Genomic DNA, 25,223 nt, shown 5'->3' on the forward strand with positions numbered 1-25,223 from the left:
ATGCACACTTTAATTATGTGTTCTGCTGCTAATGGGCTGCGTTCCAGGAGGCTTTTCCCTTCCTTCAGTATCCTGAATGGCTGCATGCCTGCACATTGATTGAGTGCAGCTTGAGCACTCCCCAGTTGCCAGGACCGATGTTTGTGCTACCTGCAGAACCTTTGCTATCAGTCCCAAGCAGGGAGCTTCCTTTCAGTATACTTTTACACAATGGGAGTTTAATCCAGCGTGAATGTGAGTAGTGGCTCTGTCACTGGGCAATGCGGTGGGTGTGGCAAGAAGAAGGCAGCAGATGAGGCTGTGGCTGTCCCCACCTGGCCTGGTCCTGGCACACGAGCACACTTTGCAGGCTGGAAGTAAGAGTCATAACCCTTCTGCAGGTTGCAATGGAGAACAGATGCATCTGGCAGCTCTGAAAACAACATGCCACTGAGCGAAACCTTGGTCCTGCTGGCTTTATGTCATACTAACTCACTCGTGGGAGGTGAAAAGAGAAAAAGCTGAGGATGCACCATAAGCTGCTGGGAGGATATGACAGAGGCAGACTCATTCCAATGACATAAGCTAAGTGCCTCGAGTTGTTTTTCTGTCAAAAACGCAGACTCGATTTTTAGCTAAAGCAAAGTAAACAAACACGGATTTGGAAAAGCAATGCAAATAGATGAAATAAAGGCAATGAATGAACAAGCAAAGACTGCTCTTCTTACATTTTAGATAGAAAGGATCCAACCAAAAAATCCATAGAAATCTCATAGAAAGGTTAGCAGAATGGGCAAATTTTATTCCATCTGAGTCAGCGATGGGTTGAATGATCTGAGCGTTATCTCCAACATGCAGCTAGATACCTCTAACATTCTCATAACACTTTGTTTTGAACAGATATGTGGGTGTCTGCACTACTGGATCCACACACTTAGTAATGGATCTGTCAAGCTCCTCTGCAAAAAATGCATTTATGCAAAACTCTTATAAAGAGCACCAGCAGAAACAAGCAGCACAGAAGCAATGCTCCATCTGTTTCTTTTTATTTATCTATTTATTTTGGTATGCACTTTAAAAAAACCAAACAAACAGAAGTAGTATTTAGCCACGCCATTTTGTTTTCTTCCTTTTTCAAGTAGTCTTGAATCTACTGGCAAACACTAAAGGCTCTTGATTAAAATAAAGTTATCCCAACCAAGATAAAAATACGCAGATAGCAGCCCAAAGTGACTCCCACTGACTTCAGTGGGAACCAGAGTAGGCTCTTCAAGTCAGCATATGCATATTAAAAGTGGCATCCTAGCAGTAACACGACTCTGACTCTTACATTGCATGAGACTATTCTGCATCCATCTTCGGAACTCAAAGTTTAAGGTATAGAAACACACTGATAATCATTTCTCTCCCATTTATTTTTATGATTTCTATTTCCTTTTACAGCAAGTATCTTATTATCTCACATAGTCCTCTCAAAGAAGGAAAAGACTGTCAACAAATACTCACAGGGCTCAGCCTTATACAAGGAATTAAGAACCCTTCATGCTGCTTCAGAAGACAAGAGAATAAACAAATGGCTTAAATTCCAATACAAGTATTTCTGACATGGGTAAACTTTTGATTTCCTCTTCCCCTCCATCTTATACAAAAAGTACATACGTAGGAGCTTTAATGACATTCTATCCAACTGAAGTCCAATCCAACCATGTCACCTACTCACAGCTTTTTTGTGGCATTATGCAGGAAAACATTTTCAACCAAATTCAGGCATGGAAAGAAAACAATTCTGGCCTCACAACTGTGAGCACTTCACGCACACCTCTTGCATACATTTCACAGGAGAGTTTAGCCAATACTGAAGTATACAGGACAGCTTTAAATGTGTACTAAGCATTTGTATTCAGTGCCAGCACTACTGTCTGGTAGCTGAAACAAATTGCAGCCTTTTGTTCCTTTCAGACTCTACATGACTGCTACCTAAATGTCTTCCAACTTCAAATTACACCCAGAACATTCCATGTTTTCAACAGATATCCACCATGTTCAAACCTAGTTTTGACAGAGACTGAGCATACCTAATGCTTAAATAATCTCAGCAATAGCACCCCATCTCAAAATATACATAAGTATAATTCAGTCTTTGGAATTCAAGTTTAGTTCTTCACTTCCAAGCACACAGTTGACCAACAACACGGCACCAACAAAATCTGCACCACTCAGTTCAGTGTTGCTCACAGTAAGTCAGCAGGAAGTAACATAAAGTATCGTAATGTTTTGTAAACCATCAAGTTCAATATAGTTTACATGAAAAAATAAATACAATGTAGAAATAAATATCTTTCTAGTAAAAAATAAAGGTTTTGTATAACAATAAATAGAACTTGCATTCTTTTTCTGAGACAGCCCGCTTCCTCTAGTAAATGAGCTTCTTAGCAACTATCAGCGTGTTCTTCAGAAGCATTGCGACAGTCATAGGTCCCACTCCTCCTGGCACTGGAGTGATGAAGCCAGCCTTCTTCTTCACTTCTAAGAGAAAAGAGAGAAAGTGGACATGGTGATGATGCGCTGGCAATTGGATTAGATTATTTTAGTAACCTTTTCCAACCTTAATGATTCTGTGATTCTGTGATAGGATACAGTCAGGACCAGGGTTGAAAGACAGTGCTTTTCTTGTGAACGCCATAACCAAGGCATCAGATCTGGGTATGGTTTCCCCATCAGCTTAAAGCAATCTGCCTGCAGAAGGCTGCCTTCTCCCCATGGGAGCACACACCTTCACCCAGCCTGCGGTCAGTCACCTAAACTGCATGTTGCAAGAAGAGCAGAAGTCCATCAAAAAGCACAGCTGAGCACCAGCACAGTGAGGTTGCCTCTTCAGCCTTCTTCCCCCACTGCAACCTGAAGCTTCTAATGAAGATACTCTACCATCAGAAAAGGGAACTTCAGAAGACCACAGCAGGAGAAAGTACAACTTCCTGGTTGGTTTGTTTTCTGTTTCTCAAGATGGGCAAGGAACAAAACAGAGTTGAGTTTACGGAAAAAAAAAATTCGCATTACAACAGCATCCATAAATGCTCTGCTCCTTCAGAGAAGGTGTGGTTTTATATATGAAATAAACCAAACCACAAAACAGCCTTACTATGGTGCCTACACCAAACTTGGACTGGTCTTACTGAAGTGCTTGTGAAGAAACAACTCTGACAACTGAATTAACTGCAACTACCAGTGCTATGAGGCTGTCCAAAGTTAGCATGCACCTTGTATGCTTGTGCCAAGAGATAGGTAGACCTTTTTTCTTATTTTTTAAAGCATTTAGGTAACAGCTGTCAAGTTACTTCTTTGTATGACAAACTATTACCACATAACAATACAACTTGAGTTGATATTTATATCTACTCTGTAAAATGTAAGCCACTGAAATTTGAAGTTACTTTTGCAGGAGCTATATGCATCTGGCTGGGAATTCGTTGCATGACAAACTGTAACAGGCAGCCATTTACTAACAGCGGTTAGTGCAAGTGACATATTACTAATTGCTGTAAAGATTTTCTCCCTGATGCCAACAAGTGTCTGAAATAAGGAGGGGAAATTAATTGCAAGCATGTCATATAGACCCACTCTATGGTGAGTGTTGCTATTTGAAAAACAGCTGGGAAGAGCTGTTAATTACACTGGGGTGGGCTTTAATTACTTTGCTGGCTGTACCACCAGATATACTATTAAAATACTCAGAAACCTCAACAAATTGCAACTTGCATTGCTTTTTGTTGTTCATGCAAGTTGTAAGAAATAAATCAAGGTCCCGTATGACAGTTATTCTTAGTATTCTCACTTTTATTAGTTACTCTGAGCTACCTGCTGTTTGAGATTGGTGTTTATGGTTAGTAGTTACTGCAAATCCCTAACTCAATGTCATAATTATTGAAATGCGCCCACATCTGAAGTGAACACCATCATAATTGCCGTACAAATTGTTTCAGCCATTTAAAATTGAAATAAGTCTATTTCCATGGCAATGTTACATGCTTCTCTTTGTGGTGTTATTAGAATACTCTTATCTTAGTTATAAAGCGCTGCAGTTCACAGCTGCACCTAAGGAAAGCCTTCCAATGCACATCATGCACAACATCATCGCCTCTCATGTTAGGTGCTGTACTGAGGAGCACAGGCACAGTGTGCTGCTCTCACAGGTTGTGGAGGACTTTCTCTCTCCATACTCTATCATTATGGAAATCGCTGTGGCTCAGTGCGGCAGAAACCATAGTTTATATCTGTTTGCATACAACCACCTGGATACCTTATTCACAAAAGCTGATCCAGGTATATACAAAGGCTGCTCCAAAAGTAATGCTTCCTGTTTTATTGTGTTGGCCCACAACATGAGAGGTGGATGTTAGTTGTATGGCAGCAGAGGTTGAACCTTCCCACAACTACTACACATGCGGGTTCTTATTCATCAGTGAACAAAACACACAGCTAACAGTGGTAACTATGTGTTATTGCACTCCTTGTACCTGCTGTGGCTTCCATGGAAATAAACAGGAGGCATTACTTTTGGAGCAACCTACGTAAATGAGTGACAGACGTCTATGTTTAGAAACTACCATCTGATACATCTCCACCTAGAAGAGTAAACATAGACCAGATGGATGCATTTCTCTCAGATGAACATTAGTGAGTGAAGGGGTAAACATAACTTCATAAATGTGAACGGATTTTCCTTCTCTTGTGAAGTGTCGAAAGCCAAAGCAGTCCTAAGGCAGCACTTCAGTGTGACCCACCTCATGTCAGCAAATCAGGTGCCGCACCTTTGCTTCCTTCAGGAGCTCCCGTTTCTGCTTCCCAGCAACGGTAAAGCTCTAACCTAGCTTCTGGAGACCAGCAATTTGTAAAATGTTGGTACACAAATGAGGTGCCTATGGGGAAGGAGCTGCTATTTTGCAGCTTCTTTAGAATCTTCAAATCTTCCTTTGATTCTTCAGAAGAAATGAAATGTAGATTATTTCCTTGACGAACAGGCTCAGCTGCTTTGGAAGCAGCCCTTCATTCCTCTGTTCCTTTAAAGCAGGAACATCAGACACGGAATAGGGTTCATCATACAAACCCAGGGCAAGTCTCAACCTGAAGGTGGTTCTGAGTCTGGTGCATCTGCATTGAGTGATGCAGAATAATTCCTGCCTAAGCATTGTTTGCACATGGCTTTATTAGTCCCTGTACAGCTTCTCCAGGATCACCGTATTCGTGCGGCACAGCACAAGTGTGAATCACGTGCTCAGCAATCGTAGCAGATATCCCATGATCTGCTTTACACATTCTGGGATTTTTCTCACACAGCACTATGGGACAGCAACCTGAAAACAATGATCCCATTTCTCAAAATCCCTTCTGTTTGATATTATCCCTCTAATGCTCCCCAGCAGAAAATTAAGCAGCACAGCTATTTCAGATGCAGCTAATTAGCACAGACAAGTGGGTGGGATATTGCAATAGCCTTGGGATTACGAGCAGTGGCAGCAGAAATTAAAGATCCCAGTGAATGTTTTCTTAGACCCCTGCATGACATGTGGCCTCCTCTGTGAGAAAGGACCTTGACTTCTCCATCCCAAAGCTCAGTGCCACCAGGCAGTGGTGCTCCATGGCCTCCTGTCAGCCACCACCTGGAGCTAGCAGTCCCATTTAGCAAATGTACTGTCCACAGCCCTCTTTAGAAACTCATGTATGCTGTCACTGCAGCTCGGATCCTACTTAACTACAAAAGTAGCCACCATTTCAAAATGTAAGGAATGAATAGAAAGCCTTTGGAATTTGCAAAATAAAAAAACCTCATTTCTTGCATTGGCAGAGCATCCCAACAGGCAGAGATTCCCCTAAACTCTTCCAAGCAACATCACAGTGACACTATTACACAGTTTGGACTTCAATTACTTAGATAACGAATGTCACTTCTTCTACATGAACAAAAAAGAAAAGATCAAGTAGTAGCGAAAGCCCGTGGAATACCCTCATTCTGTTTTCAGGACTGCTGTTTGGATAAGCAGCATCAAGAGACTGCTTGGAAAGGATTCAGCAGCTTGAGAAAAAAAATGCTCACAGCCTGGAAAGTAATGCACGGAATGTGGAACAGCAGCAGACTACTGTCAGAAAGAACTGTTTCCACAATACCTCTGTGGTTCTACATCCCACCACACTTGTCCGCTCATCCAATCGATTGGTAGGAGTTAGTTATGTGCCTTCTGGTATGCTTGCTTCATCCAGAAGTGAGCCTGGTCCGTTCTGTACACTTCAACTTCACGGGCCTCTCTAACTCATTTCCAGCTATCAGTAGCCAACTTCATTTCTAACAACATTTTTGCCTGATATCACAAAGACTTGTGTGTCCCATGAACAGTGCACCACAATTCAGCAACAGTGCCACCTTCTCACAAGCTGTGAAAATTGCAGTGACAACTGAAGTGCAAAGCTCCTCCCTTGTTTTAATACAGCCCTTCATGTCCACATTGCCAGAACCCTTAAGAAGGAAAACCTCAGCCAGCTGCTTCCAGTAGCACCAGAACATGGGCAGGCGCACCACTACCACTATGCAGATAGGGTGGGAACAGCATGAGGTGAGCAACTCTGTGTCCTGGAACATGGGTAGGTCCACCACTGTCACTGGGCAGGTCGGGCAGGAGCAGCACAGTGGTGAGCAGCTCTGAGCACTTCCATATCAAGGATCAGCTCCAGCAGTGCTGTGCCGCCACCCTGCTATACAGTGACTCCTGGAAACAGTGCTCCACCCATAAAAGCTTTTCCAGCTGCGTGCTCTGTGCAAGCTGCATAGCCGACCACCAAATGTATTGTTTTCCTGTCTTTCCCCTCTGTATATCTTGGAATCACACATAATAGCACTCTGGGAACCTTTAACCACTTACAGCCCAATGGGACATGGCTCACACTAATGCCCAATTTATAACACAGATCTCAGAACTTCAAAACTCATTTTGAATAGCTATTCAATCCTCTTGGCCCGTTCTAAGAATATTTTCCCCCAGGTATTTCTTACTTTGAGTTTATGAATTAAAAAGATATATATTTGAAATGCCATCTTCTTGTTATTAGAGATGAAAATAAAGTTCTGTTTCAAACCCACTCCCTAGAGATCAGAGGATAGCATCCAAGTATTGCTAGGATATGACAACCAAATCATAACAGTTCCCACCCACTTACTAAAGCTTATTTGTACTCCCAGAGGTTCTCAGCCAAATGACCTTGTTAGGTCAGCCATTCCCATCCATTTCTTACAATAAAGGTTAGACATGGGATTGCCCAGTCCAATCTCTCACACATTCCGCAGCTCCCATCCCAAAGATTTCCCAACTTCAGGAAAGAGATGATGAAAGAACATACACTGGTGGGCTATTTTAAATTATAGAGCTGATGTCTGCCTTGCCAGCTTACGTACTGCAAAAAGCATTTTGACATAGGCATACGCTCAGCCAAGTGATCAAAAAGAGGAAAAGGATAAAATGATTTGGTACATGAAAAGCATAGCTTGTTCCATTTCCTAACTGGCAAAAAAAAAAAGATTTGGCACATGTGACATTGTCTGCAGTATTTCCAACTCCATACACAGAGACAGTTTTTTTTGCTGTTAGAGATTTAGTGAAACTTTCACCGATACCAATAAACCAACAACAATTTCCCTTTGGCAATGCACAGCGAAATGCTACTTGGAGTTGCAGTGGCATAATCGAGGTTGAAGTTCCTCCCTCCTTTTTGGATCTTCCCTCCCCCCAGGTAAAATCCTGAGAGCAACCCACAGCAGACATGACAAGACACATACGGTGCATCGCTGAAACTCTGAGTCATGGCACGGCCACTGAATCAAGCCCTACACTGCATTCAGAAGGTTATGCATTTAAAGAAAACAAACAGAAAGGAGGCATCGTCAGGTTTCTGAAAGTCATATTCAAACATGCTAAAACAAACAATCAAAAAAAAAAAAAAAAAAGAAAAGAAAAGAAATTCCTGGAACTCCTCTCCATACTTCATTTTAGTTCAGTTCTGAATATGGAAAATCATCTTTAACTTCTGATGGCACAGGGAAGATAACCACACAAAAAGCTGTCCTGTAGAAATATATCTCTACTGCAACTATTTTATGAATGCAGCTATATAATTCCAAATGCACTCTCAAAGCATCACTGAGCTCATGCAGATCATTCCATAGACTTCATCAGACAGATAAAATGTTCACTGAGTAAAACAGGCAGGAATGAAGCAAATGATATAATATCAAATACATCCAGCGGGCTAGAAACATGAATACAATTAAGCTTTGAGACATTGTGCCAGCCTAATGTTAATAACTATGGAAAAAAAAAACAACAAAAAACAACAAAAAATGATGGCTGATTTTCATACTTATCAAAATAAGGAACTGTTGAGAACCATTAATAATGTGGGTGAATGCTGTCTAAGCTTCCCACACTCAGCTGTGCCAATAAGCTTTAATTTTCAGCTGTAACAATCCTGCTATTCCAGTCTGGAGCTCCTCCAGAGCAGATTTAATCCAATTACACTATGAACTCGCTCTGCAACACATTCAACATGAAAAGATCAATATGTAACATCATACATTATCTCAGGCTTGCCTGGACCAGGATTTTCAAGAGCTTGAGATGAACCCACCTTAATCCTCAGCCTAAAGTATATTTCTGAAGCAGAAATGAATATTTTCAAATACAAGTTTGAAGAGGAAGTGTGAAAGCATTCTTGAGAAATTATGGCATAACAGTATTTGCTATAATCAGTGATAAACATATACTCACAAAAAGGTAGAAACTGTAGATTGCTTTTGTGCTTGCACACATGCAAATACTTTTAAGAAGCCTTAGAGATTCCCAGAGGATGAAAGAAGTCTGGAGACAAGCACCTCTAGAACTGCTGCAGTGTGGTGACAGCACCATAAAAGCTCATCTGTATCTCTCAAAGATTGTTCCTATCTGTAATTAGAAGTAGCACTGTCTCTCCTAAATAATTTATCATTTCTTAAGAGCAGGCAAATAAACAAACTGCTTGTTGAGAACAAGCACTTCTGTCAGTGCTCTCTGAGACACATAGGCTATTCAAAGTATTTACCATCAATGAATCCAATAGGCTCACGTAAGGAGTGTTTCACTGACCTTCAAAGTCCACATCCCCAACTAATTTGGTCTTTCCAGTTAGAGGATCGTGGATATGATTGATGCCTACATCTATCACAGCTGCACCTTCTTTGACCATATCGGTTGTAATCAACTTCGGGATACCTGGAATCATCAAGATATTTGATTAAGATGGTCAAATAATCTTGGGCCATCAGTTCTAAATTATAAGTTTGCATGCACCCCCCACCCACCCCCACTGAAAAAAAATATATATGTATTTTACTCAATAATTAAGCATGGTGAGAGAAACCTGATCTATGCCAACTGCTTATTTTTCATTCTTGTCATTCTTGTAATATACAAATTAGATAGATAACAGGAAAAAAGCACCCAACCCAGACCTACCCACAGCAAACAGCATTAGCCCAGTTTGCAAGACAGAAGCAAAGCCTTGCAAGCACAAAACCTCAAAGTTAATTCCTGGACAGATTCAGAAAAATGAAGTAGCTCCTCAAGTATATAAGCAAAGAAGTATCTGGGTCCATAGTCACTACATACTATCAGAGCGTAGAGAATATAAAGCCAGCAGCTGCATGATGTTAGACCATCACATCTTAAATGCAACATCTGCAGTCTTGTCTGTTCACCTGCTTTAATAGAGCTCCTAAATTTATTTTCTTCTGTGCAGCCTCCAGCTCTGAACAACAGGAGATTTGAACTTGGAAACAAACCCAATTTTTGCCTTGCTTCTTGGGCAAGCAGCAAGCTCTATGTTCTGTGAATGTCTGCCACAGTAACAGAGCATCTCCAAAGGGGGATTCTGAGCTTGCCCTTCCACCCTCCCCATGAGGGAGCCTTTTCTGAGGTGCAAAAAAAACAAATACACAATAAAAAAATAAAGAAAAGGAAAAGAAAGCAAAACTGTGTGTTTTGAGACCAGTGTTACTGGAGGCAAGCACTAGCACATGAGTGCTATGACTCCACTTGAAGTGCTGGACCTTGGCCAGCTTGTCATTTGAATCCAGGCAATACAGGAGCATTTTTTGCTCTCCACTTCTCACTCCCCCATAGCACACAGCCTTGAAACTCCGATTTTAATGTTGAGCAAACCAAGACCTCATTTATTTATTTATTTATTCCTGTTCTGATGATAAGATCTGGCTACATCTCCTTCATCACACTCTTGTGCAATCAATTGCAGGCCGACTGCTAACTGGATAATGCCTCCATCTGATGGGGTTAACGATCTGTGCATGATAAGAATGGGAGCATATTAACGGAAGTTGCACAGTTACACCCTTTGTAAAATGGCTTGATAATAGGCCAAATATTTAAGAGCAACAAATAAACTAACCCCCAAAGCAAATGAACAGATCCATTTACTTAAGCCTGCTTTGCATACCAAGCAGGGAGAGATAAGCGTTGGAGCAGCAGTTCCTAAAATGCAGAGATTGAACAATGTGGGATTTTTTTTCCTTTCTAGTTTTGTAGAAAACAGTGAAGTGTAAGTCCTACGTAATCCCAGTTTAGGTATAAGGACTGTAAAACAGTAAAATACTGAGAAAGCAAACCAGCCACGGGCTGAATCAAACAGTCCAGGAATTTAGCAGTTTCCATACAGAAGGGCCACAGGTCATGTCATGAGGGACAGCGAGAGAAGGAAACATTATATCTTAGCCAAAAAAGCAAAAGCTGTGTGGCAGCTCTGCCTGGAAGCAGAAACACTGATTTATGGAGAGATGGCTTTATGATGCAACAAGCTGGGAGGGAATGAGAGGGAAGGAAGGAATTGCATCAATAGCTACAAAGAAGAAAAGCTGCATAGCCATGTCTCAAGGATGGAAATAAACTAAAGACAACTTCTACAGATGGGCATTCTCAAAGTCCAGAGTAAAACCACAAACACATGATTTGATTTATTTGACAGCCATAATGAAAGTGAACAGGAATTCCTCACAGGCAGATAATAGGAATCGTGCTATTATATACAGTGCACAGAGCAAGGTATGTAGTTTATGTAGCAAGGTTTTGGTAGTTAAGGGGCTTTTCCATTGTATTTTCTGTCTCACTTCTTTTGAGAAGAGACAGAGTGGCAGTGGGCAGGGCTGCATGCTGTTTGAGAAAACCCAGAGCTGGATTGTGCATCACTTCAAGTCTGTCTCACATTGTGTAATAACTATTGTATCACGCTCCTCTTACAAAAGATGCTGGGAGAATGAATGAATGTGAAGAATGAACACTGCTAAATTGTGTTTAACTACAAGCATAACTGACAACAAACTGTTCAGCATGTAAAAAACCTTGAACTATGATTAATTCAACAGCAGTGAATGTTGATATTACTGTTTTACCTCCAATTAGTGCACATATTATTTTTCATTCACAGCATGTGAATTCTGGTCTGACCCACAGTTGGCTAATCACATGTGGGAGAACCAAGCCACTTCTTATTCCCAACCTGACACAAGAAACAGATGACAATGCAATGAAGCCCTGAAGGAATGGACATCTTGCTTCAACAGGAAGCAAGGAGATTCAGACATGTGCCTATCTGTCTTCATCTGGAAAATTACTTCCCAAGATTAAGTTTTATGGTGGTGAGGAGGGAGGGAAGGAGCAGAAAAGAGTAAATATGGTCATATTTATCCTCATTTGTGGTCCTCCAAAGTGGTACAAGAGTTGCACAGGATACAGAATTTTTCCAAAGGCTGGTTTGGTTTTAAGTATAATTTCTATTTCCATTAATAGATATCAGTAAAGTAAAACTAAAGACTGCTCAGAAGTAGCACTGCTTATTGCTTTATCCTAGAAAATCCAAAGTATTTCACAGATCTTTCAGAGCCCCTCCTTTTGGCACTTATCATTCTCTTCCTCTTGACATTATAATAGTAAATGAACAAAAAAAATCAGCCACGAATAACACATACGTGTTACGAAAATTACCATTTAATTTGCTGCGTTTGCCCTTAATTCTAACAGTAAGAGAAAGATCCCATTGTTTTTTATGAATGGCACCTCCAGCTGATTTAAAGAAAACCTCCTGCCAAAAATTAGATGACTCATGATTTTTGCACAGTACAGAGTCTGTCTTAATTTACATAATTATACCTGTATAAACTACACACCAACTGGTTCCCAATCCGGAGTTCACTCTGAAGTCTCCCTAAGGGAAAGGTGTCACACGTGATGAGAAACAGTTTATGAGTCTACAAATATGAAGGACAGGAACAAAGTGCCAGATCACCTGTCCGTCTTAGAAGAAATCCTGCACACTATGACACCCTTGGCAAGCATGAGAACCACTTATTTGGTAAAACACATGAAATAGCAAGTAGTGCCACCAATTGACTCCAAGCTTTTCTTTTGGGGTTTTAAACATTGACTGGTTGCATTAACCGCATTACCTGCAGCTACAATGACAATGTCAGCAAGTTGAGTATGGATCTTGAGCTGTTCCTTTGGTGTGTGCCTATGTGCAATGGTCACTGTTGCATCTCCTGAAACATAAAGATTGATAATTAATAGAGAGGGCCTATATAGCAATTACTTTCAAGTACAAGTGACTCATTTTGGTACACAAGGGACAGTGAAAATGACCACCAGGTTTGTCTAGTGAAGTATCACTTGTTTCAGCATAGGCAGAATGCTCACAACATTTGCATATTTTACACATATGAAAAAGCACTTACTTTAGAAATTGGCACAGGATTAATTAATATATACACTGTGGATTGACATTATTTCTTACTGATACTCCCCCTTGCAAAAATGAGCATGGCTGATAATCTGATCAACAAGAGAAAACAACAACTAAGGCTCTCCTTGGCCTGAACTCTGAGGTTAGGATCTACGACAGCAGTGAGACTCTGGGGCCAAGAGTCTTTCACAGAATCATAGAATCACAGAATGGTTATGGGTTGGAAGTGACCCTTAAGATCATCTAGTTCTGCCCCCCCTACTATAGGCAGGAATACCTCCTTCTAGACCAGGTTGCTCAATGCCTCATCCAGCCTGGCCTTGAATGCTTCCAGGGAGGGGGCATCCACAGCCTTGCTAGGCAACCTGTTCCAGTGTCTCACCACCCTCACAGTAAAGAATTCCTTCCTAATATCTAATCTAGATCTATTCTCATCCAGTTTAAAACTATTTCTCCTCATCCTGTCACTACCTGCCCTTATAAAAAGTCCCTCTCCAGCTTTCCTATAGGCCTCCTTTCAGGTACTGGAAGGCTGCTATTAGGTACCCCCCACAGCTTTCACTTCTCCAGCCTGAAAAGCCTCAGCTCTCTCAACCTGTACTCAAAGGGGAGGTGCTCCAGCCCTCTGATCATATTTGTGGCCCTCCTCTGGACTTGCTCCAACAGCTCCATGTCCTTCTTATGTTGGGGGCCCCAGAACTGGACACAGTACTTCAGGTGGGATCTCATGAAAGCAGAGTAGAGGGCAGAATCACCTCCCTTGAACTGCTGGTCACGCTTCTCTTGGTGCAACCCAGGATATGGTTGGCCTTCTGGGCTGCAACCGCACATTGCTGACTCATGTTGAATAGCTAATCTATCAACTCTCCCATCTAAACAACAATTGCACACGAGGGTCAGACAGCCAGATCTTTCTGTTGACCGGAACATCAACAGATTTCATAGAGAAGAAATGTTCTCGAACCCACATGCGTAACACAATCAAAAGCAGCATCAATATTTATATGACCTGTACAATTTCAGTTGGCTGAATCTAAGAATGTTTATCACTGTTACCACTTCAGGAATAAATACATCCAATGTTATATTTTCCCACATGCTCAAAACATTCTAAGTAATCATTTTATTTAGGTCAAATGCAACAGCAGGAATGGAAAAAGATGAAAAAGGTACTGGGATTTTGCAGATGCCCAACCAGCTCTTCTATCTCCTGATAAAGCAAAAACTGCTGAACCTGTACTTTATACCAGAGCAGGAAGTGTTTGAAGTTATCACAAGTATAAGACCACATCCTTTTGGGTAAACTCAAAAGCTCTGGGGCCTGCTCCTGCATGCACCCACATTGCTTGGCAAGTAGCTACAAATAAACCCTGCCAGCAAGACATGAAAAGCCTTGTGCAGATCAATAGAGATGCTGAGGAAAGACCACTATACACGAAACAAAACGTCATTGGCTTAGGAACTAAGATATCATACAGAGTCCAGCAGCAAGGGTGGCACTCTCTCTGAGCTTGCTCAAAAAATGCAAAGATAAAAGCTATTGAAGGAGATTGTTCCCAGATTCTGATGCCATTCTCCATCAACTATTTGTTCTACTCAGTGCTCTTGTGTTCATCTTCACATTCCATCCATCAAGGACTCATAAGCCACATTATTAACCATTAAATAAAGATTTTTGCCATCTAAGACATTACCACCGCAGATGCTTCCTCTGGAATGTGTCTGACTGTCTAATCTGTGCCTCTTATCTCATTAACTCTCTTCCTCAAGAATCTCATCTTCAATCTGTCTGCACTCTGAATTCACTGCTCTTTTCCCTTATCTCTCATCACTATTCTTCTGTTATCACCGTTTTTTTTCAGTCTCTGCACTCATGGAGAAGCAGATGAAGACATTTGCAGTTAATGTCAACAGAGAAGCACAAATGTACATAAGCAATTTCTTAACATAAGGGGAATTCCTAGAAGTCACAAGTCTTTCACCAATTTTCTATAACTTCCCATGCACTTAAGTCCATCTAGAGCTTGGAATAAACAACTGCCTTCAAACCACCTCTGCGCTTTCTTGTGGCAGAAACATCCCAAGCAGTACATAAAGCCTGCATGTCTAGTTTCCTTCTTTCCTCTCTCCTCCCCTTTTCTCCAATATCACCTATTGATCCCCAAAGTTGCTACTAGTAATGAAAAATAAAAATAAAACAACCAAACTCAAGGGGAACAGGACAAAGGAATGGAATAAGGATGGAACAAAAAGGAGAAATCTTCTGTTACTTTAAGAAAAAGAAAAGAAAGATGTCCTGCATGAAACTACAACCCTTGCTACCAAAACCATACGTTATGAGGTACTTTTGACCTCTTAGACAGTGTTCAAGGGCTCTGAGAGAAAACAATGTGTTAATTCCAAAGCTATGAATATTCACAGCTTCTAAGCAGTACAATCAGTACTATTTTCCTCTTCAAAGCTTAAGGATAAATGTGTCTGTGGTCAGCTCCTGAAGCCAAAGAACTGCTCTCATCACTATTAAGGAGAGGCTGAAAAAAAAAAGATGGTCCCTACCTTTGAAATAGCAGTTCACCTCAGAAAGAGTGGGCTTTCCATTTAGTTGTGACCATGTCAGAACAAACAATAAGTAACTTGGCAACTCTGACAATGCTACTGACAATGATAGAAAATAAGAGGATATTAGCAAATAAGGCCTAGCACCATATTGCTATGTTAAGGCACTAGTTTATAAGATAAAAATAGTGTCTTGATCTGACTATGGACAATACACTGTTTTGTAAGGAACCTTTTCGTATCTAATCAGATATTGCCACCTGCAGGACATTGCAGTTGCTACATACAAAACATCACAGATGAAGACAGACCACAGCAATTCATCTTTGCTTATCATCTCCAAAAAACTCAAAACCTGTCCAAAAACATACCCACATACCTCACGTCATCATACAGTAGAAGTTACTTCACAACATCAGTCCCAGCTGCCAATAATATCCCATCCTGACTGATAGGAAATATCTTTTTCAGCACTTCCAATGTATTGTCTGGTCATCATCCCCATGAAAAAAATATTAAAAGAGGAACAAGGAAAAAACTTCCTCTTCATCTCTATTAAAGGGCTAAAACTTTTTAAATGTGCGAGCACAGGAAAGCTGTCTTTGCTGGGTATCAAACCAGGCTTCTGCTCAGAGTAGAAGCCAGGAAAAGAGAGAGCTACATGGAAAAGACTAAGAAGATCTGCAGAGGAGCCCAATACACAGGTCACAAACAAAAGACAGGTCCCCAATTTCAAAAGGATGTATTATCACAATCACAACGAAGATACACTCATTGTTTGGCCTTTGTGAAAGAACAGCAAATATTCCTTTGGTTTCTCGTTGTCAGCTGCCATATCCCATATGCTACCACCTTGCAGGTTGGAAAACAAGAAAGACCGCTATATAAACAAGTCAACTTCTTCAGAATAAGCAAAGATAACATTGGTAGATAACAAGAATGAGTTAACTTTTTTTACATCTGGATCCCTGAATGGGTATTGGAATATCTGAGTGTTTTTATGTCCTTGCATAGAATACCCAACATGCACAGCACTAATGTCTACTCCACTAAATAAGGCAAAGTCACGTGCAGAAATCAGAACCCAGGCAGATTATTGTGAAACAGAACAATGATCACTCATAGCCTAGCAGACCACTGGACTTGCTTTTAAGATCAAAGTCACATTACCACAAAGAACAGTCTCAGTCCCGGTATCTGACAATGGAACTGAGCCTCAGATCCAACTAAATCATAAGATGGAAGTTAAAAGAGCAGTTACAGCAAGAAAACTCTCTGAAATGCACTGCCAGTGCTTTATGGAGCCCAGTAAATGGCAAAAATCCCACTGTCAGAGGTATGGAGATGAGACCAAACTTATGTGCTGATGGTCATTACAATTCCAACACCGAGACAAGTTTCAAACAGTAGCTTTCCCACAGAGGCTGAATGGACAAACCAACTCTGTGATTAATAAGAGGCTTCACTGTACTAATAATGGATTTCACTCGACTCCTATTACATACATCAGCATTTACCTCATTTGCACACACCACTGTGGCAGTTTCTAACATCAAAATGAAGTTGTAAAGTGACAGTATTTTATTTACATTTTATTTGTAAGACAGTTACAGCAGCACATTCACAGTTCTGCAATTAAAATTGCTACAAAATATTTCATTGCGGCTTCCAGCATCCAGGGGGATATAAACTGCACTGCAGGTACTGCCCTCACAGTTCAATGCTAACAGTATTTAGAACCACAGAATGATTTGGGATCCAAGGAACCTTTAAAGATTATCTAGTTCCAACATCCTTGCCATATGCAGGGACACCATCCACTGAATGAGGTTGTGCTGGCTCCCAATCATAGAATCAATCAGGCTGGAAAAGATCTTTAAATTTAAACAGAAGTTGTTTCAAAAGTAGGATGAAATAATGACATCATATCAGAAAAAGCCCAGCCCAGAAACTGACCTTTTCTGCTGAGAAACCATCAGGAAATGCATTAGTTATTAATCTCCTTGCTCCAGCTGTTAATATCATAAAAGTGGAAGGCTTTCTCTTTATCCAAATGCCCTGGTGAGCTTTATTTTATCTGTTTCATCAATTGTTAAAATGGAAACATTAAGACACAAGACAACACTCACAGACTTACCCCCAGGCCTTTCATGCTCGCCATCAGTATGCAGAAGCATTGAAATGGGCATTCCAACGTTCTTAGATCTTCCAGCTACAACAATATTTTTCCCAAATGTTTGTATTCCTTGTAAGAAACCAAAACAGAACACAACATCTTATTCTGCTCTTTTGAGATACCAAAGCCCTTCCTCTCAATGCCAGAATAATAGCAATTATACTGCTGACATCATTGTGAGTTAGAAACCCACAAGGCTGAATTTTAAGTATGAACCCACAAAATAACATTCAGCTTTCACAGCAGAGAAACAAAATAGCCAAGTAATTGAGTTTTTCTGAATCATCCTTTGTAGACTCAGAAATTCTCTTTCCTGACCACAAAGTGAAATGAAAGCTCTCTTGTCCACTGGTAGGAGCATTAGAAAATGGCATCTATTTAATGCATCTTTTCCCTTTCTAGTAACCAACTGAATGTTCTGCATTTCTGTTCTGCATTTTTCCCTTTACCCTACAGGGATTTATGCATTGCATGTGGTAATTAAACAGCAAGTGAGCACAATTCCTTAAAACTCCTCGCAAAACTAAACAGTACAAAATAAGTTACTATTCAAAATGCTCAAATTCTTCGATATGAACTACCATCTACACTTAGTTAATATAATATTATATAATAATACTGGCAAAATATCCCATCCTCTTTGGTATCTCCTTATTATTTAGACTGATCCTCTAAATACTGGCTCTTCAATGAGAACATCACATTAAGACAGCCCAAAACTTTTAACCCACAACTGATGGTATCCTTCATTCCTTCTGTGTTTTAAGAAATAACAAAAGAATAAAATTAAATACAGATGAATTTCCTACCTGTCCGCTTTATGATTTCCCAGACAGCAGCAGCAGTGGCAGGTATTATAGAAGGCTGATCGAGACACAGACGTCCAACGTTAATGATATGAAATCCATCCACATCCTTTTCAGGTGCGATAGCATTACAAACTGTCCGCTCATCTATATGGTCTGGGAAACATTGCTTTTCAATTACACTTCTTTCAATTGTCAAAGGTCATCACTCCTATCTGAATCACTACACAGAGAAACACACGAGTTCCGTCTAGCTAGAGTAACCATCTCCCCTCAAAGATGGTAGTTGCAACCTCAACCTTTAAAATCTACTGAAAACTAAATGACCCCATTTGTAACACTGCTAATGCTACAGATTTGGTTCAAATTAGATGCTGACACTAAGCTGTGAATGATGAAAATAACTATAAAAGTTCAAGCAAGAGCTCTCTTGTATGTTCTGCAAGAGTTATCATCACTTACTTGGCTCAAAAATGATTAAAAAAATCATAGGAACAATTTTCTTTTAGTGCATATTACCCATACCAAACAGCACGAAGGGTCTATGTCCTAAATTTTAATCAAATATCAGGAAATCATAAACTCTTTTTTTTTTTTTTTCTTTCGGTCTTGCTTTTGGCTTCCATTTTACAACACAAGTGGTTTTAAGAATCTGTTAACCAGCAGGATCTAGCTATGTCCTACTTCACAAAATTGACAACACAAATAATTGTCTGAAACTGTTGAACTGAAAACATCAAATGTGGCTGAATTGGTGATACCTGAAAATGAAGAAGATATGCATTAGCAAGTTTCACCTCTGAAAAGATACAAAATCAAGTTTAAGGCCTGCACAAATTTGGATGCTCCAGTGGAATAATGCTGTAAGCCATGTCCCCATATTGACCTACAAAGGAAATTCTATTTGACAAATATATTTATCTAGTGATACTTCAGTCAATTTTAGTCTACTGCTTCATTGTCTAATAACTTCCCAAACCTTGGCCAGAATTACACTCAATGTTCAGTACTCAGAATTATTATTTAACTCTTTTATATAATGACAGAATGTCCATTCTGGGTAAGAGCTTGATGAATCTATGCACTGAGGAAGGTTCAACCTTTACTGTCATACCACCAATATCTGCCTGTGACATCATTAACCACACAATAAAAACAGGAAGCATTATTTTTGAAGAAGCTCTTGTTAACCAAACTTGCACGATGACACTGGCCATCACTTGCCTAGCTACTCCAACATGCTCTTATTTACACAATACGCATGTGCCTCCAGTCTAGACACACTAGAAATGAAGTCTGGTTCTTAAAAGAGAAGACTGAAGAAAACAAAAACATGGAACAAAAAAAGATTCTGAGAAGTATAGACAGGGAGCAAAGAATAAAATGTTCTGAAGCACAGAAGGACGTGATGTTTATCCTAATTTATCCCACATTTCATTGCTGCCTACAACTAAGAAAATGTCAAGTTTTTCACATTTTATCTCAAATAAACTTCGAACACGTCTTCCTATCTTCCAGGCAATTTAAAAGATAGAGCAAAGTCTCCAAGAAGCCATTACCACATCAGAAGTACAGTGTTCCAAAGGGGCACAGAAAGGAAGTTTTCCTCAGGCAAAGATGGTAATCCTCAAAGTTAAGTTGCTGCAGCTCACAGGACTGAAGGAACAAAGCCATCCTCTGCTTCTATTTTTATCCCAGTGTTGATCAAAAGCCACACCTGTGTGTGGCTTCTTGTAAAAAAAATAAATAAATATCCAACACTCCATATAACAGCCCCAACCGTGGGATGAGCAGACACTGCTGATTAGGTTTTCACAACTTCTGGGCTTTGCATCCTTCTGACACAGGACAAGTTGAAAGGATTTTGGAAAAGGAGTTACATTACTTTTCTGCCCATTTCTCACTCTAGTTACCTGGAGGGAACACAGTGTTTTAGCAGCAATAGTAATTCAGCAATCAAAGTTATATCCGGCATCTATTGTAGAAGATTTTCAGTTCATGATGGCTTGGATATTTACCTTTACTAGATACCTATACAAACAATGTAAAGCTGAAAACATTATACTATTGATCAAATGTCCCTAAGGTTTTAGTAAGGTATACAGCAGCCAGCCCCAAAACAGCAAGTTTCACAGGCTGAAAAAAGCCTATTTATTCTTAACATGGTTATGGTGACAGACATACCATTGTTTGTAGGGAAGCTCAGCCAGCTGAGAATTTAACATTTAACATTCAAACATAACAGCAACAGATATTTAAACTGACACACAAGTAGAGTTATGTTCTGATCCTTCATTGTTAAATAAAGGTTAACAAGCTTAAAAATGACCAAGTTGCAAGGCTCAAGTCCATTATGGAACTATTAAAGCAGGTACCCAACCATTTGATGCAGGAAATCCAAATGGAGAGTCTGTGAACTATGCTACACACAGGGAGGAAGACTTCCTACCTAGACTGTCAGTGCTTAACCTTTTGTATAAGTGCTTAATATCGAGGACAATTGGTTAAATCACCTGTTTGCCCTAATCTGTTATTGCAGGGAGAGATTTTTCCCACACCAGACCACCTTTTCAAGTTGTTCCCAACTTTGTGTCCAGGATTTCCTTCTCCTTCTTTGTGTTCTACTTCCACCTAGTGGCCAACTCACTGCAGCGGGAGGCAAACTTGTCCACAACCATCAGTTTTCTCAAGAAATACAAATGACAGAACTTACTGATAATTACAACCAGAACACTGGTTGTTATTAGAAACGTGAACAAAGCACATCCTTCAGTTCCTCTATGTACTCAAAAAAAAGACAGTTCGTGCCCTTCAGAGCCCACGGTCTAAATATGTGATAAAAGACAACATTTGGACATAAAAAAGGGGGAAACTCAACATGACACCCAGTCTATTACAATGACTTTCCTAGCTTAGGCAAATCCCTGTGAGAAAGCATACACTGGTTTAATGAAGTTAGAGATGGATATGAAGAGTTGCAAATCCTAGCACTGACCACATTGCCAGATGCTGCTAACTGGTTCACTAGAGTGAAATTATAGTACAGAACATGAGTGGGAAAACAATCATCAGGAGCATTTGAGAGTCTTTCAGGTCTTTAGCACAATGTTCATCACAAATACTGGCAAAAGCACACAACAGGCAAACAAACATATAGGGCACAAGCAAGAGCCACTCTGAGAAAGTCTAGCACTACCAGCTAACCAAGGTATCTTGGTACAATGCAGGGGATGAACACATGGCAAAGGTTTTGGTTTTCAAGACAAAACACTGCAGCATGGTAGGAAAAAATAAAATCAGAGAAGTTGACTTGCTGTTTATACAACAACAGAAAAAGGCATCTCCTCATCTAACCCTTCATTATATATTTGCCCTCTTTCTGGAGCCTCTGATGTCACCATGATACACTTGCAACAATGAAAGTTGTCAAGCATTTTCCTCTTACATAAACCACATGTAGGGAGTGAAATAAGAGATAACACCTACCTGGAAGAGGCAGCTGAACTAATACACCACTAACTGCTGAGTCCTTGTTGAGTTTTAACGTCATATCCAAGAGTTCTTCCTGAGAAATATATTTAGGCCTCAGTATGACCTCACTAGAAATTCCTGACAGAAAAAAGAGAGAAACTTATTCATATCAGGAAATTAAGAGACAGCTTACTCACACTGTATAAATATCTGTTCAATGTTCAACAACAACCGTCTTGAATAAGACTCTCTGGTCTTTAATGCTTTATTTCCAGTTAACAAGTGCAATTCCACAACAAAGTCAGTAATTTGACACAGCAGCTTGAAAATTAAAACAAAGACAAAAAATATTTGGAAATCAACGCATACAATAATTCATCTATAACTGTGCTCTTGAGAATTATGAGTAAAACCAAACGGATTTAGCTCTGCTAGTAACGCTGGTACCATCTGCAGGACCAAACTTACAACAGATTTTTCAAGTCACAGGACAAAATTGCAGCTCCACCAAAAGCAACAAAATAGCTTTCTGCTTAAGCTGTGGTGCTCTTCCATTCTGAGGTGATTGAGTCATATTCCAGGTGATCAGTCCTTCAGCTTTACTATTCGATTTATGTCTGAAATTCTACCCTTCACATATATGGCTGTGAAACTTTGGTTTTGGATGAGACTGCCTGGCTCTACTGAAGATCTATAGCATCCAACAAGCCAGAAATTCCATGAGATGTAGCCCATACAGATGAAGGTAAATATTATTAATGACGTTATGAAGAAAAATGTTATTCTCCAGTGCTCACCTCTCGTTTGCAGTTTCTAAAAGTAATAATGCAAGCTACCTCCCAATAACATTTTAAGGTGCACCATTAAATTTATGCCTACCATGCACATGACATAAGAATTACTTCCTTTTGCGTATCACTGCAACTTTTTCACCTTAGGTAAATCAGAGAAGGTGAAGAAGAATAAAGTGTAACATGAGATAAAGATCCAAAGGGGCTCTTTTTCCCTCTTCTAGAACTTTATTAAAGAACAGCATCCTGTGCTCACCAAAGGAACACTTATATTACCTAGTACATACCTACAGCTGCAGCTGCTTTTACCTTATTTCTGACATAGATATGACTAGCTGGGTTGTCTCCTACTAATATGACAGTGAGATGAGGTCTCTTGTTCCCAGAGGATATCCACGATTCCACATCTCTTTGAACTTCCTTCAAGACTTGCTTAGCAAGCTTTGTCCCTGAGATAACGGCTGCTTCATCACTAAAAAGACAAAAGTACACACAATAGTCACATCAGGACAGTCCATAACCATAGCGCTTCTGAACACATCATCTACTGCATTAAACACCTGCATATGCTTTGATGCATGAATTTGATAGTAATTCCACTAGTACTTGAAAAATAGAAGTAAGCTTTGCACTCTATGTTGTCTCTACTGTAAGAAACTGCGGGCAATAACTTGCAATTAACAACTAGTTCACATCTGTATATATTTAAGTGCACGGCTAAGCAAGAAAAAAGGCAGTTCTCCAACATATGGGGAGAATGTCAGTTTGGACATTAGAAAAAATTTTACTCTTAGAGTAGTGGTGGATTGACACAGGCTGTCCAGGAAGGTGGAGGGGTCACAGTCCTGGGGGGCATTCATACACCGTGGAGACGTGATGCTGAGGGATATGGCTAGTGGGCATGGTGGGGATGGGCTGATGGTTGGATTTAGAGACCTTTTCCAATCATAACGATTCTGTGGTTCTGTGCCAATGCTTCGCAGGCTTAAAATCTCATTTAACTCCTTGAACAGAGACAAGACTTCAGAAATACAGCGAACAGTAAGGCATCAGGTGCAGAGGAAGATTGCAATGCAGCAAGTCAGTCCAGGCAATGCAATCAACATACCCCCATTGAAAACGTCCCCGTGTAGCCCCTGAGTGGTGGGACAGCAGCCAGCACTGTCACTGTGCCCTCCACCCCACTACATCCACGGTTCACGTTCTGCATCCTTCTCGGCTGCGCTGCCGGCGACGTGCGGGGCATCACACAACGGCGCCAGCTGCTAAGTTAGATCCGCATCTACATGACAAGTCTGAAAGAAGGAGCTGTCAAAACAGGACCTTCCCAAGCCTGGTCACGCTTTATTTCCCAACGAAAACATCCCTAACGTTGACCCGATGCGAGCACCCGCTGGGATCTGAGCTGGAAAGAAGCAGTTCCCTGCAGGCGAGCACAGCAGCAGCACGCGTTCTTCCAGCAATACCGAGACCGTGCCCAAATCAGAGCCCCATCCGCCCCGAAGAGGGCCCGGCCTGCCCGGGAACACGAGCATCGGCAGGGCAGGGCCGGCCCGAGCCTCCCGTCCCTTCAGGCGGCGCAAGGAGGAGGAGCAGGGAGGACGAGGAGGAGAAAGGCGGCGTGCCGTACCTGGCGGCGCTCCGGGGGACGCTGCCGGCGCGGCGGGACGCGGGGCGAGGCAGGGCCCGCCAGCGGCACAGCGGGGCCAGGCCCGGCCGCAGCGCGGAGCACGGGGAGCAGAAGGCGGCCGTGGCCATTGCGCTGCGCCGAGCGGAAGCGCCGCCGCCGCCGGGAGGGGCCGGGGAGGGCGGTGCCGGTCGCTGTGACGGGCAGCGGGGCTGGGCGGTGCACTCGCTGCAAGACGGGCGTTGAGGCAGTGGAGCGTGTCCAGAGATGGGCAACGGAGTCGTGAGCGGTCTGGTGCGTAAGTGCTGCGGGGACACGGTGAGGGATCCGGAGTCTTGTCCCTGAGAGAACGGTTGCTTCATCATTAAAAAGTACACCCGATAGTCACGTCTGGGAAGTCCATAGCCATGGTATTTCCGAGTGTGCCGTCTACTTCACTAATAGTTTGCACGTGCTTTGATGTGTGAATTTGATAGTTGTTCCAATACTATTTGAAAAATAGTCATGCAGCACAAACCTGCCGAGGGAAACAGAGTTTCCCCCTCCCAGACCTGCAGAACACTCAAGGGCCACCAGCACGTACAAGAGGATCTTGCCCACCACTCCCTGCCTTCCCAACACACGTTGCCAAACTGCTTTGACATCTATCACATGTAGCCTGTCTGGCTGCATATCTGCCAGATCTGTCTTTGTAACTGATGTGAGAACATTCTGACACCCCTGAGGTTTTCTGTCTTAAGGAAATTTTCCACCCTCGCTCTTTCCAAATATCTTCATCTGCCCTTCAACTGATGAACAAACACCAAATTAAATCCATGGTTGGTATAACATGAGCACAACCAGCACACAGTCATAAAGGAAAATTACTTATTTTTGCTCTTAAAAATGCACTCCTAATGCCTTCAAACACCTGAATAGAGACCACAGGCTTCCTTTTGTTCCCTAAAACAGCCTTGCAAGCACATCTTTTTGTAGGACTAACTTGATGCACA

At 41.2% G+C, this 25,223-nt stretch overlaps 1 protein-coding gene across 1 annotated transcript; it reads right to left on the reverse strand.

The window, feature by feature from the left end:
* Positions 1-889: 889 nt before the first annotated feature.
* Positions 890-24,381, reverse strand: MTHFD2L (methylenetetrahydrofolate dehydrogenase (NADP+ dependent) 2 like). Its single transcript, XM_072336307.1, has 8 exons — positions 24,235-24,381; positions 22,892-23,076; positions 21,829-21,951; positions 18,346-18,498; positions 17,498-17,605; positions 12,512-12,604; positions 9,144-9,269; positions 890-2,505 (listed from the first exon to the last, which is right to left on the reverse strand). The coding sequence occupies exons 1-8, from the start codon at positions 24,360-24,362 to the stop codon at positions 2,393-2,395; spliced, it is 1,029 nt and encodes a 342-aa protein (XP_072192408.1). The 5' UTR covers positions 24,363-24,381; the 3' UTR covers positions 890-2,392.
* Between the last annotated feature and the right edge of the window lie 842 nt (positions 24,382-25,223).

The sequence above is a fragment of the Excalfactoria chinensis genome, chromosome 4, assembly GCF_039878825.1.
Source record: "Excalfactoria chinensis isolate bCotChi1 chromosome 4, bCotChi1.hap2, whole genome shotgun sequence".
Classification (NCBI taxonomy): domain Eukaryota; kingdom Metazoa; phylum Chordata; class Aves; order Galliformes; family Phasianidae; genus Excalfactoria; species Excalfactoria chinensis.